Genomic DNA, 14,718 nt, shown 5'->3' on the forward strand with positions numbered 1-14,718 from the left:
CGGGGCCCGGCGCCCAGCGCGTTGCCGTCGTGCACCCCGCGGTGAAGTGGGGCCCGCAGAAGTCGCCGCTCACCACGGGTGCGGGGCTGCGGGGGCGGGCGGGCTCGCAGGAAGCTGTACATCAGGGGGGTCGGGATGGACTGCCCTGGGAGGCGGTGGAGTCTGTGCCTGGACGTGTGTGAGAAAAGACTGGTGGTTGCACTGAGTGCTATGGGCTATTGACATGGTGGTGTTCGGTCATAGGCTGGACTGGATGATCTCAGACGTATTTTCCAACCCAATTGATTCTGTGCCTGTGCCGCTAGCGTGAAGTGGCCCCGCTGTCACAGCGGTGAATCCGCGACCTGCGGCTTGCCAAGGACAAGCTTGGATGGAAGGTCTCGGTCGTTCTTTCTTTCTTTGACAGCTTTTTAAAAGATGAGCTGTTAGTGAGTGCTGGCAGGTCTGTGCGTTGACTTGCAAACCATGCTGACTGTGTTTAGGACAGCAGAGCGCCGCAGTGCAGGTTGGTCAGGGAAGCAGTCAGGTGTCCCCCTTATTAGCACAATGTTAATTGCCCTCAGCCCTGCTGCCTGCCCAGGTGGGCTGGAGTCCTTTGGCCTTCGGGCTGCCCAGAAGTTGGCTGGAGAGCAGCAATACACTCCTGTCCAGAGAAGAGAGTGCACTGAAGTCCTGTATAAATCCTCTCAGGAACTTAAGTGCTTTTATGCAGTTACTTAGTGATGCACCAATAATTCCTCTCTAAGGACTTTTTTTTTTAGGTTTCTCTCAGAAATTGTAACTAGCTAATGTATAAGCATTAATCACACACAATTAAGATACATTATAAACTTGATGCTTCTCTTTGAGCACTTCTCTAATTAGAAGGTTGCAACGTAAAGGATTAAAGCATCTTTTAAGTTAGCTTTTTATGTATAGAATCATAGAATGGTTTGGCTGACCCCTTGCAATCATACAGGACGTCTTCCACTGGACAAGCTTGTTCAGAGCCCTGTCTAATCTGGCCTGAATGTTCACAGGGAATGTTTATAGGACCTCCACCTCTCTGGGCAATCTATTCCAGTGTTTCACCACTCTTATTGTAAAAAACTTCTTCTTTATATCAAATCCAAATCGAATCTCTTGGTTTAAAACCACTGCCCCATTTTATTGCAACAGGTCCTGCTATAAAGTCTGTCCCCATCTTTCTTATAAGCCCTTTTTACGTACTAAAAGGCTGTAAAAAGGTTTTCCCAGGATCTTTCCCCAAGCTGGACAACACCAACTTTCACAGACTTTTCTCATAGGAGAGGTTCCACCTGTCTGGTCATCTCTGTGGCACTCCTCTGGACCTGCTCCAACAGGTCCATGACTACCTTGTGCTGGGACCCCAGAGCTGGATGCAGCACTGCAGGTGGGGTCACACCAGAGCAGAGCAGAGGGGCAGAATCCCCTCCCTTGCCCTGCTTTGCTTTGGATGCAGCCCAGGACACACGTTTGGCTCTCTGGGCTGCTTGCTCAGAGTGCTGGGTCATGTCCAGCTTCTCATCCTCCAACGCCCCCGAGTCCTTCTCAGCAGGGCTGCTGTGATCTGTCCATCCCAGCCTGTACCAGTATCCTGGGGGCTTGCCCTGCTCCAGATGCAGGACCTTGCACTTGTTGACCCTCACTAGTTTTCCATGGGTCCACTTCTTGAGCCTGTCCACGTTCTTCTGCATGGCAAGAGACAGTTTGTATATACTTATTCTTTTATTCCAATTTATTATGTGATGAACCTTAATCATGTTTAGTTTTATTAGTGCTGCTAAATTCTCACATTGCAAAATAAAGCTTTTAACCTTTTCAAAATTGAGGTGACATAATTTTTCAAGTGAAAAGTAGGTAAAATATGAAGACACCTTTCTGTCCAAACATACAGAAGAATAGCAGTGGTTCCTTTCCATTTATTTAGGCCCTCCTTAGAGCCTGAAATCTGAACAAATGTTTTGGAATGATTTTTTAAGCACCACAGATACAACAAGAAATCTGTGTATTTTACAAAAAGCATGAACAATATGAGGGAAAAGTGGATCATGATTATCTTTAAAATTATGTTACCTCTTGGATCAGTGTAACCTATTTAGTATATAAATTGTGTTTTGCTGTCTAGGGAAACTTTACAGATTTGTTCTGAAAAGGAAAAGTTTGGCATATCAAGACTAGAGTTGCTGATCTGATATTCTTGTGTAGTCTTTGTGATTTCACAAAGTCCTCAAAAATCATTGCTTTGCAGTGTAGATGGTAAAAACTCAAAAGTAATTGATGAACCAGAATACAGGGTTCAAATCTGCTGGTTTTAGCAAGTCACAAAGCAAGTCACAAACCAGTTTTGGTCCTTTATTCATAAGTGGCTGTGAAGTTAGCAGCAGGATATGCTGTATTAGTAATTCCCAAATTGTTGCTGCAAAACACTGAAGTGTTAATTGTGTGGCTTTGTGCTCATCTGAAATAATAGATTTTCCAGCTAGTTATGAGGAAAAAAGCTTTGTGATTTCTTTCCTTACAATACAATTAAAAATTATTCTAAGCCAACAACCACAGAAATAATTTATACTGTCAGAAAGACACTTTGTGTGATAAAATTGCATCAAACTGTTCAGTTACTCTGATTAGAGGTAAAACACTGTGCTCCTTGTGCTAGAGGTTAAAAGAATTTCAGTGTAGCTTAGTCTTTCCATGTTCATGCATGTACAGTAGTTATTGGAGATCTGAGCAGAGTTATGGTGGTACATTGTAATATTTATTTCTTTTTTCTGTTTTTGTTATGTTCCTGAAGCTGAATTACAGGTTGCTGAAGCCGTTGCTCTTGTAGATACTCTTCAGAACTGGACGGTTATAGATAAAATAATTATTCCTACAAAAAATCCCAACAAGAAGTTTGTTTTTGGCAAAGGAAACTTTCAGGTTTTGACAGGTAAGGACTGAGATCTTTCAGCACTGCATCACTCTAAATAGAAGACTTTTGCAGACTAACTGTTCGAGGATAGGTGTGAAAGCTGAAGAGAGGGAGAATTTTGTTTATCTATCATGCAGGTTTCCAGGCAAACTTGAAAGAATTTTTAAGGTTACAAAGCAATGCAGAATAGACATAACCCCTGATCACTAAAAATGTGTGAGGCAACTTAGTCTGTAACTTTATGTGATTGACATAAGTGAAACTGATGCTGTTCTTGGCACAGTACTGAAGTAGCAATTGAAACTGCTCTATGAACAAAGACTATGGTGCCATTTGATGTTTTATGAGCGTTCTGCTCAGTGCAAAATGGTTTATAGGCTGGGCATTTTAAAAAGAGAATTGACATTTAACACTGTATTTTGCAATCATTATCCATCTTTTAGAAAAGATTAAAAAATTGCCCCATGTGACAGCTGTCTTCTTGAATGTGGAAAGAATATCTTCACTAACAAAGGTAATTAAACATAATATCAAATCATATTCTTTGCATCACTATTGTTTGGAAGCTGTTGATGTTAGAAGTGGTGGGTTAAGATTCTGAATTTGCAAATGTTAATATATGAAGCACCAGGACTGAGTTTTATTGAAAAGAATCTTAATACCTATTGCATTTGTCCAGTTGATATATGTTTCCAGCTTGTGCATGAAATTTTCCAGCAGCTTACTACAATTTATTATAGACTCTGCTCCCACATTTGACACTAGCCCTTTTTAAAATGTTGAAAACGTTGCTCAAGGTGTTTTTTACAAAATTATGGTGTTAATACAGATTTTGTCAGGAAGAATGTCAATATTTTGGATTAGCTATGTGCTCAAGTTTCTATATTTATAATGGATAGCATATTTTTTTCCCTATGCTGTGGATGCTGAATTGTATTTTGAATATGAGGTGTAAATTCAGAGCAAGCTTATAGTTGAATGTTTCAAATACTTAAACTTTCATTCCTAACCCTTAAAAGAAGCATTGAGGGGTGCAGCATACTTCAGTATTTTAACACTAGCAGTAAAACAATTGGTACCTGAACTACAGATATCCATGGACAAACTGAAATAAAAACTTTTTGGGTTTTTAGTATGTGCAGTATCATGCAGGGTGTAAAGTGTATGCAAACTTTACAAGCAAACATTAATGCTTTGCTGGTGGTTTTGAATGCTTTCCCTGATTATAAAATGAAGAGATGACAAATATCTCTAACAGGTGCTTCCATTTGTTGGTGAAAGGGAAGTTGAAAATGTTTCACTTCAATTTCCTACTTTTTAGGAAAACTTTTTATTTTACAGTATGAGTTCTTTTAGTACTAGATTTGCTAAAAATTCTTTTCATGAATATAGCTCTTAAGAGAAATTAAACAGGGTTGATTCAAGAAAGTATTTGAGAACATGTATACAAGCATTCTGGATTTTAGAGATGGCATAAGGGAACTACTGCATATTTTAAGTGTCTTTTGCTGAATTAGAGCAAGGGTGAGGAGTTTGGGTTGGTTGGATTTATTAAGTGTTTCATTGAAATAATTTTCCTGCATTTCTCTCTGTTTGGAAGTTTTAGTAATCTTTTTTCTTTTCCTATGTTATCCCTAGCCATTCCCATTCCAGTATTTCATAATTATTTTTTACAAGGATTTAACTACCGACGTTCTTGATTCTGAGATATTATGCTGTAAGACTTGTTGCAAGAATCCATAAAAGGCAATGGAAAGATTCTCACTGAATTTGTTGGGTCTAGACATAAAGTTCTACTTTCTAAACTCTCTTTAACTCCTCTCTTTCTGGTCAACCAAATTTTGACTTTGCATGCTTATAATGATTGCCCATCCATTGCAGTGGAATCTTGAGTTCCTCTGAGTTCAAGTGTCCATCAGCTAACTAACTGTACTTGCTGTGTAGGAATTGATCTAGAGATACTGTGGGGGACAGAAGACATCTCGATTATTTTGTCTTGCATGGCTAAAGAAAGAACTAGAAGGTGCCTGGGGCATGCCAGTCTTTGACAGATACACCGTGGTACTTCACATTTTTCGCTGTAATGCCCGGACCAAAGAAGCCAAACTGCAGGTAGCACTGGCTGAAGTTCCACTTCTCAGGTACCTGGGCTGTGCACATCACATACTCATATCTACATGGTTTAGTGACTATTTCTTTACAGTAACAAAAGCCAGCAACATTTACTGTAAAGAAAAAATACATAGGGTGTTCAGTGATTGATTAGAGCACAGAATTATTTACTAGAATGCCATTATTTTAAGCTTCTGCAGTGCTGACAGGCAAAACCAGAATGTGTTCAATAATCTTACAAAAGGTATTTTTCATGAAAAGGTCCCAGTTCTTTCTAAGACACAAGATGGATTGCAAGAATATGTAGGAATTGGATATGTATATCCCATATATAAAATTGTTGCATGTAATAAGGAAAGCTATAAACAAGGAAGATTAATTTGTATTTAAATTTTCCATATTTCTGCATTCTGTGATATAGAAATGTATACATGGCAGTTGGTGTGAGTTATGTGGATGTTTTAGAGGTATAGTTGGCTCTTTAAAATTTCAGAATAGCAATTAGAGTTTACCAAAAGAGTTGTATGCTTTTTCAAGCTACAGTTGCGCCAGAAAAATCTGGGGATTTTTTCTCCAGGCTTCTTGCAATGAGCAGGTTTTATTTACAACTCAGTCATTTAGTGGTTTTATTTGTACTAACAGAATAACACTACTGCTTCACAATTTTTAGGTATTTTGGTATAACTGGATTTAAAAAAATTCCTTCCAATTAACTGTTACTCTGCTGCCAGGTCAAATCTGAAAAACGAGGTGTCTCAGCGAGATCAGCAGAGAGGAGGTTCAAGATACATCATGGGCTCAGGTAAATTCTAAATAATCTCATGATTTAGATGATTTTTTTTCTCCATGGCTTTTAAACAAATTTAGTTCCATCTTATTTTATTTGGAGGAGGTCAGGAGGAAAAACAGTGCTCTGCATCTAATTAAACAAATGTACAAAAATCTATTGGAAGGTCAGTTAAACAATAAGGTTTGGGTCTGTACTGGTCAAGTTTTTTGGTCAGTAAGTGGTGAAGGATAAACTGTTTGCTTGCCACAGGGATTTTTCATAAGTGTACATGGATATTTTAGAGTGGTTAGCATATGTTTTATAATTACTTACTTTTTTAGGCAAGAATACATAGTTTTAGTGGCTTATTTTTAACTTCACAAGCCCTAGTGCTAACTCACTTGATTTCCAAATACATCACTTGCTATACAGTTTCTCATGTAAGCTGTTCTGCCAATTACTCATTTGTATTTTTCAGGTGAAACATTTCTAGAAACACAGAATCGTGTCTTAAAAGAAAGGGAACTTAAAATTAGGAATGCCCTGGAGAAACTAAGGAGAAAAAGGGCTTTACTTAGAACTCAGCGCAGAAAATGCGAGTTCCCAATGGTCTCAGTAATGGGCTATACCAACTGTGGTAAGCAAAACCTCCTGAAATCATAACACAAAAGAGCTTATATTGTCTAATTTTTAATTAGAAATTCTAGCCAGATTCTCATTTGTGTGTGTATAGGCTTCGTATTTTAATTAGTTTTTTGTAATTGTGTAATGAATATTTGTCAGTTAGGATGTAGTTAGGAAAGCAAATTAAGCTGCTTGGTTTTTTCAGTCTCCAAGACATGTTTTGGAGAAATGCCTAGCACCTATTGTGTCAAAAAGATTTTATATACAGTGCTAAAGACTGCACTGTTATTGTCTCTTTATATGAATCTCTACTACTTGATCAGAATGGGTACAGAAAAGTACATGGGTGTTTAGATCACCATGAATACTTGAGGCATAGGAAGACAATTAAGAGTTGGCTATTGATCTGAGAAATCTGCTTAAGGAGCACTGTAGCTTTTCATGGATTATGTGTAGCACTCTGAGATGTGTTCCTAGGAGAAGCTAAATAAAGCTAAAGAGGTTTTTTCTGCTTTTTTTGGTTTGGTGTGGTTGTTTAGCTTACGCAAGTGAATTCTTATTCAAGGCATAGACTTTGGACTAGAAACTTTTTTCAGGTTGGATTATCTTAAGACAATTTCATTTTCTTATTCAACTTCTTTAAAAAAACAAAACTATCTTGGACTCAAAGATTTGGATTATACTATATTTTTTTCTTAAATGTCATACTTCCATACTTTTCCAACTGAAGATTCAAATATATATAGATATAAAACAGTTTGGCATACACATAATTGAAATGCTTTAATTAGGCTATATACTGAGCACTTTAATGACTAATTATATGAAGTATTCATTGACTCAAATAAATGTCTCTATTATTATGTTCATGAGGAAATGCCCAGTAAAGGCCTCAGCCTAATAAGGTATATATTATTAGCACTTATCTTTATTTTTTTTATTTAGCAAGTAATTTATTTCATTTGACAACAGAAGCACTGAGGACTGTGTAAGTGCATGCTTCCTAATGCTGTCATGGCAGTGCTCTTCAGAGAGTCTTACAGGTGAGAGATGTAGGTAGGTCACTTTGCAGGTCAAATGAGTCTGATCATCTTGTGATTTCACAGCACAGCTGTAGATACCAGTATGTGATTACATATGTGACCTTAAACCCAATTCCAGGTTATAAAATGTGAGACTGTCTGTGGATTTCCTAACATCATGTAGATAGCTGATCACAAGCTGCAATTAAACAACTCAAATAGATGTAAAAACATATGTTACATCATACATTTCACCTGAGCCTTGTAAATTAAATTTTACTTGGAACAAGCCATTAAAATACTGTCCTTTTTTTATTTAATTAGGAAAAACTACTTTGATCAAAGCCTTGACTGGGGAAGCAGGACTTCAACCCAGAGATCAGCTGTTTGCCACTCTGGATATTACAGCCCATGCTGGCTGTCTGCCCTCACATATGCCAGTTATTTATGTTGACACCATTGGGTTTCTGACTGATCTTCCGCATAATCTGGTTGAGTCATTTTCAGCTACACTAGAAGAAGTGGCTTACTCAGTAAGTAGTCAACTATAAAAATTGGGAAATGAAATAATTTCATTTTAGATAATCCTCACTCCTTCAAAACAGGGGAAGTTAATTGACATGCTGTTCTTAGCAAAGTATCTGGCTGACTATAGTAAACTCCTAAGATAATGATGTAAATAAAATAAACTAATTTTCTGATTATTTATGCAGAACATACAGCTACGAAGGGATTTCAGAAAGGGCTTATTTGGAGTATATATGTCTATCTTCATGATATTTAAACCAGATTTTTCTGATAAAATATCTGAACAGTGCATCCAAGTGAGTCAAGGCTAGCTTTCCTGGGAGTTAAAAATGAATTAAAGCATCTGAAATTACCTGGTTTTAACTTAAGATTGCCTGTAGAACTACAAGTGGGTGATTGTGATGTGATGCAGGCAGCATGTAATAAATATAAATGTACTTTAGCAATTATTTTCTCATTAAAGTTTGTTTTCCTGTGCTATAACAAAGTGTAAAGCTGCATACATACACACAGATATTTAAACAAAAACCCTGTATTATGCAAGGTAATGAAATTTAGTGGTAGCTAGATGCCAGAATGCTGCTAAAGATTAGACTTAACCATGTAATAGCAGGGCTTTCAAAAGCTGGCTGAAACCATCCTCTTTGTCATTTACTTCTAATTATTTTTCAGAAGTATAAAGCAATGTCTTGAGCAAAGATGATTAAACTATTTGAATGCAAATGTTGAGTTTGATTGCTTGGTTTTTATTATGGCAAACATTATATGTATGCTTGAAACTGGTAAATTTTGTATAAAGCTTTTTAGTGAGGCATCAGTAATAGTATCCTGGGAGCTAAGCATAAGGACAGTATTCTATATTTTGAATATAAAAATAGAATTACAAGTAACAGGGAGGTTTTTTCCCTCTGTTTTTGAAATAGTTTTGCAGCCATTACTCTTCTGAAAGCTTTTTTTGGAGATCATTCTTTTTAATCTCAGTGGTTTTGAAGCCTTACTGTTACAAAGCCTTGGCTTAGAACAAAATGGATCAGTTATTATTTGAAATCTGATTCTGTAACTAGCTTGATTGAAAACATTTGCTTCAGGTTTGGGGGGGGCAGTTTGTACTCACTAGAGGTGGAAGGCTAAGCTACTGCAGATTTTCTTCCATCCTGGTCTAAGAAACAGTAGTTTAATACTGGTCTAGTAGTTAATTTTACAGTGCTAATCTGCCAGTGTATTACCAAATGGATAGGAAAGTATTTTACATTAAATAGCAATGCAAAAATGGTATACAGTCTCTACAACCTGGTAAATGGTGTTGTGTATTGATCTTTGCCAGGATCTGATAGTTCATGTGAGGGATATTACTCATCCAGAAACCATCCTCCAGAAAGCAACTGTTCTGTCAGTTCTGAGGAATCTCAATCTTCCTAGCCATTTACTGGACTCAATGGTAGAAGTTCATAACAAAGTGGATTTGATAGAAAGGTAAGCAAGAGATGCTAAGTATACTTAAACATTCCTTATGTTCCAGAATCTTTTTCATTCTTAGTGTAGAAAAGAGATCCCACACTTCAGAATATATTTAATAGTGTTTCTCAGTCTTTTACATATGTAACTGTGGTCTGAAAAAGAATTAATTATCTTTTAATTACAAAAGAAATCACTTGAGTCATACAAGAAGTGGCCTCTGTAGAAGGTGTCAGTACAAAGTAACTCAGTTAAATTGTCCGTGCTTGGAATATTTTCACAACCTAATCTTCATGAACAAATGTGCTAGCAATTAATTTTCTTTCAGGTATAAACCCACTGAAGAAAATGCTTTAGCTGTTTCTGCTCTGCATGGGCATGGTTTAGAAGAACTGAAACAAGAAATAGAGAAAAAAATACTGACAGCAACAGGGAAGAAGATTCTAACAGTTAACATCAACTTAGAGGGACCTCAGCTAAGGTAAATAATTTTAAATCATGTGGAGGACTTGGAGAAATATGAAACACTTAATCATTCATGTCTGAAAATTCTCAAATCTTACCATACTGATTTTAATCTGCTATCTCTGTTAAGAATAACAGAGATAATTATCAATGTTTTGTGACCTATTGACAAAAAATAGCCCCATTAGAGAAGTGAAGTGAAGCTCTTCATCTTTTAAAGTGTTACCTAGATAGGAACCTTCAGACCTAGACCAAGAATCACATTTTGTGCAATGTGTCATACTTTTAAGATGCTAATATGCTTTTACATTTACAGTTGGCTCTATAAAGAAGCAACAGTTCAGGAAGTAGAGGTCATGCCTGAAGACGGCACAGCCAGGGTGAAGGTGATAATCGGCAGTTCTGCTTTTGGCAGATACAAAAACCTCTTTCCCAACAGTGAGATTTTCATGTCATGAAACTGCATCCTGTTCCAGGAGAAGAAACTGATCTCCTCGAGAGGATGTAAAATAAAGTAAACAACCTGTTAATCTCACTACTGAATAGTTTATTTTTCTTCCACACTTGATGGTTTTGGCGCATTTTGGAAATGGACGCTGTTTCAGAAAACTTCTATATGGAAACAATAAGAGCTTTGAGCTTAATTTTGTCAGCAAGTACCAGGACAGCACTAAATTTTTTATGTTAAACCTGTTGGTGGCTATAAGCTGAGGACCTCAAACACATGGAATGGCATCTGACTTAACCTACAGGAAAGTACCAAGTTTCTTATATCATACAAATAAAGCTTTTTATTGCCTTTTTCAGAAGAAAATAGTATTTATTATAGTTAAGGTGTTTCAGATGGTCTTTGGAAAAGGAAAGTTAGTGAAGAAAATATTGTTGGTTGTATATAAATAATAAAGATAAATCTGTGTTCAAGCAGAATGCGTGAATGTAAGTAAAATAACTGTCATGTCTTATTGCAGTGAAGAAAAAAAAAATCAATTAAGGCATTAAATAAAGTTAGCTGTGAACATCTTTTACCTATACAATTTTCTTGCCTACAGTAATTTATCCACAATACCTATTACTATGTCAGTTCTTGGAGAAAACATTTAAGGTACAGCAAACCTTTTCACAGAGGAAAGCAATAGGAAAAAACCCACAACAGATCTATTTCTTAAGTTACGAAATACTTCTGAGAACCAATAAAACAACATCACAGAAAGGAAAAACCAAACTATTTCACTCCATATTACAGAGAGAGATCAAGTTTTATTAGAATAAGAAGGGTAAAAAAGAGGGCACAAAAGATAGGCAGAAAAACTTCTGCAAACATTAGCAGACATCTGAATTTAGTTTTGTATATAAAGTGCATCTCAAAAGTGAGGTATATGGATGAAGTTGCATAGTGAACTTTACACAATAATTGGTTTTATTTTAGTCCTGATGTTTGACATTTTTCTTGCTTTCATGATGATCTGTTATTACACAGTTCATTTAGAAAAACAGAATTTTAGTATGCGATGGGAAATAACATAAACCTCTTAGTTTTGACATAGGCAAAAACTACTTAGTGAGAGGAAAAATAATTACAGAGCTACTAGAATAGCTAAATAACAGACCAGGTGTGAAACCCCAAATGAGCATGATAGAAGCCAAGAATCTGTATTTCTAGGGCAGTTTAAGTTAAGATCAGGAATTTGTTTCCTCTGTGTTTATTTTCAGTGTAAGGCATACTTAGGCAACACCTAGTAAAATGTTTAACTGCCACAGACAAACTGTGTAAGGGCCTCATTTTGGTATCTTTATCCCTGCAGAACTGGCACGACTAAGTGCAAATTCAATTACCTCTTAAAAATTCCAAATAACTTTGGGGCTACCCTGTTTGTAAGGTAGCTCACAACTGATACTCAGCACATTGGTGTGTATATATAAGATAATTTCAAATTGGATTGTCAGTGCAGCATCTCTGAGATATCAAAAATATTTTAAACTGTTCCTTTTGTTTATTTAATAGAAACTATGAAAACCGACAAGTCAATTTCAGACTGATATAAAAGAGTAAGGATTTGGGTTGCAATTAGTGCAGAATGTCCTTACAATTATAAGAAAGATAAAATCTTACCACTAAATCGTGCACCTACTGATATTTTCCTCCTTCTTAGTCCTATGAAAAATAAGATTGAGTTCTTGGGACTTTTAGTATTGCCAGCTGCTACAGAATCAAAGCATCTCCAAAGAAATTGCACCTATGCCATAGTTCTTTAGAGTCTTCAGCAAGGTACCTGCCCTCTTTTCTGTCCAAAGGCCTCAAAACCCTGATGGTGTTGAGAGACCTTTTCCTACTAAGCCTTGAAAGCATTACTGGTTTAATTTAAGTGGACCTTTATGGGATTCAGGATGTTTACAGCAGGGCACAATAAATGCAGACAAAGCCTTTTCAAATTTTCATAGATTGGGAAGCTGAGAATTAAATGCTATTTGTTCCACTTCACTTTGACAGAGCAATGGAGGATTAATTTTTGTGTTAAGTTCTATCACATCTTTGACAAAATCATTGTTTCCTATAAAGTCTCCAGCAATGATGTTAATACATTTTCTTTTTGGTCCTGGATACTGCTGCTTTATCCAGATTTTCAAACATGGAAGACTTCGGAGTGTCATTTTCTTCAATGATCCAAATGGGTGTACGAGAATATACCTTAAATTTTCAGTAAGATTAATTCCTGCCACAAAGAATTTTCCTGAAACAAAAATCAGAAAGTGACACATTAAATATTCTTTTGAGGAGAAGAGAAACTTCTCAGTATTGCATTACCTTCACATCTCGTTCCAGTGGGGATCATTAAAATGCTAACTTCACACTCCTTCTGTATTGTTTCATGTCCCTATAACTGTTTCCCCTTGTTGCAACTGCATGCTGTATTAAACAATTCCTGAGCCACACTCACTTATCCAAACATTCCAGTTTAGCTAACTTGGTCTAGTTACTCATTGCAGTCTAAAGGTTCTCCACTGACTAGCCCTCCTCTGTAAATTACTCCTCTGTTTCTGTGAGGGTTGTTTCCAAAGGCTCAGCCTTCCCCCACAAGGGATGGGAGCACAGGGTGCACCCTCTGGCTGGGGAGCGTGCTTCTGAAGCAGTTCCCCCATCACCACCCTGTGTGTTCGCTGCAAAAACTGTGTCACAGGTTCTGAACTGAACTTCTGTCAGACTGCACTACACCAGCATACTTGAGTGCTGCTGTTCACGTGCAGCTACGCCCTTCTCGTACTGCTCTCATATCACAGAATCATTAGGGTTGGAAAAGGCCTCCAAGATCATCGAGTCCAACATTTGACCCAACACCACCATGATAACTAAACCATGGCACTAAGCACCACTTCCAGTTGTTTCTTGAACACCTCCAAGGATAGTGACTCCACCACCTCCCTAGGCAGCCCATTCCAATGCTTAACCACACTTTCAGTGAAGAAATTGTTCCTGATTTCCAAGCTCAGCATCCCCCTGGCCTGAGGCCATTTTCTCTTCTGGTTGCCTGCGAGAAGAGGCCAATTTCCATCTTGCTACAAGTCCTTTCAAGTAGCTGTAGAGAGTGATAAGGTGTCCCCTGAGAGAAACCTTGTAGGAGCTTCCTTTAACAACAAGGCTAGTGCAATGCACTTCTCTCACCATCTGTGCTGCCTAAAGCAAGACTGGACTGAGGAAGCAGCCTCCTCCCCATAAGGGGGGCACAGCTGCTCCAGCGAGCAGATCTGCACTGAGGGCTCCCTTTCTGTGGGTCACACCAGTGAAGTGGCTGCCACAATCTCTGTGGTCTGTGCATGTGTGTACACTGACAGTATCCATATAGCACACACAGGGTGGTTATATCCCAGAAGGCAACAATTGCCCAGCTTCCTACTTGTTCTGCATGGCTATAAGTGCCCCTTCTCTCTTGCGAGCGAACTGCCTGTGTCTATGTCACAGACACATTTTCTGAAAAATCCTTTCCTTGGGATTTTATCCTGAGAAGCTGAGAGGCCTCAGGAACAAAATGTAAACAATAGTTATCTGCTGCTGTGGAATGCAACAGGTGGATCTGTGAATGGTCTCATGTGGTTGTTTCTAATTAATGGCCAATCACAGCCAGCTGGCTCGGGCTCTCTGTGTGAGACACACACTTTTGATATCATTCTTTTGCATTCTATTTTAGCTAGCCTTCTGATGAAATCCTTTCTTCTATTCTTTTACTATAGTTTTAATATAATATGTATAATAAAATAATAAATCAGGCATTCTGAAACATGGAGTCAGATCCTCATCTCTTCCCTCATCCTAAGACCCCTGCGAACACCATCACATGCCTACCTGGCCGGCCCATCCGCTTCATGCGCTCCAAATACCGGATAAGAGCACGAGTGGAGGTTTTGTTTCCCCACCAGTATGGGATGGGAGGCCACAGCTCACAGTGCTTCCCCAGTTCCACCTCCTCTTCGTACGAGACTATAACCTGGTGGCCAAGGTGCCACATGGTCCGCAGTGTGGGCACCACCTAAAAGGAAGCATGCCCAGGTTGAAGTCAGCAACACAGCACCATTCCCTAACTCCACATATTGTGAGACATCACCTTGGCACAGATTCAGTTCAGATAAAGAGTTTAAATGAGCAGCCCAGTAGGTGATGGGCTGTTCCACCAGATGCAGGGCAATATGATCCTGGGAGCTTCAGCAAATTCCTCCTTTCCTCAAATAATTCAGCTATGATCATGTCCACAACTCAAGGTCCTACACCTGCATAGCAGGAAACCATCCCTGTTTCAGCCCTCATGCACAAGCCACTGCTGAAAGTTTGTTAGGGGAGG

General features: G+C 38.1%; 2 protein-coding genes across 2 annotated transcripts in view; one reads left to right on the forward strand and one right to left on the reverse strand.

The window, feature by feature from the left end:
• Positions 1–2: 2 nt before the first annotated feature.
• Positions 3–10,916, forward strand: GTPBP6 (GTP binding protein 6 (putative); the record flags this gene model as incomplete). Its single annotated transcript, XM_005422715.2, has 10 exons — positions 3–78; positions 2,795–2,932; positions 3,358–3,428; positions 4,925–5,055; positions 5,758–5,828; positions 6,274–6,432; positions 7,766–7,974; positions 9,294–9,442; positions 9,753–9,905; positions 10,206–10,916. Coding segments are annotated over 10 exons (1,299 nt in total), but the record flags the coding sequence as incomplete, so codon positions are not given.
• A 140-nt stretch (positions 10,917–11,056) lies between these two features.
• PLCXD1 (phosphatidylinositol specific phospholipase C X domain containing 1) overlaps positions 11,057–14,718 on the reverse strand; it is a 14,313-nt gene continuing 10,651 nt past the window's right edge. Inside the window, exons 5-6 of the mRNA XM_031058377.1 lie at positions 14,226–14,409; positions 11,057–12,618 (exon numbers count right to left, since the gene is read on the reverse strand). Coding sequence (XP_030914237.1) covers positions 12,323–12,618; positions 14,226–14,409 — 480 coding nt within the window. The 3' untranslated portion in view covers positions 11,057–12,322. The remainder of the gene's footprint in view (positions 12,619–14,225; positions 14,410–14,718) is intronic.

This window comes from Geospiza fortis, unplaced genomic scaffold (assembly GCF_000277835.1).
Source record: "Geospiza fortis unplaced genomic scaffold, GeoFor_1.0 scaffold366, whole genome shotgun sequence".
Lineage (NCBI taxonomy): Eukaryota > Metazoa > Chordata > Aves > Passeriformes > Thraupidae > Geospiza > Geospiza fortis.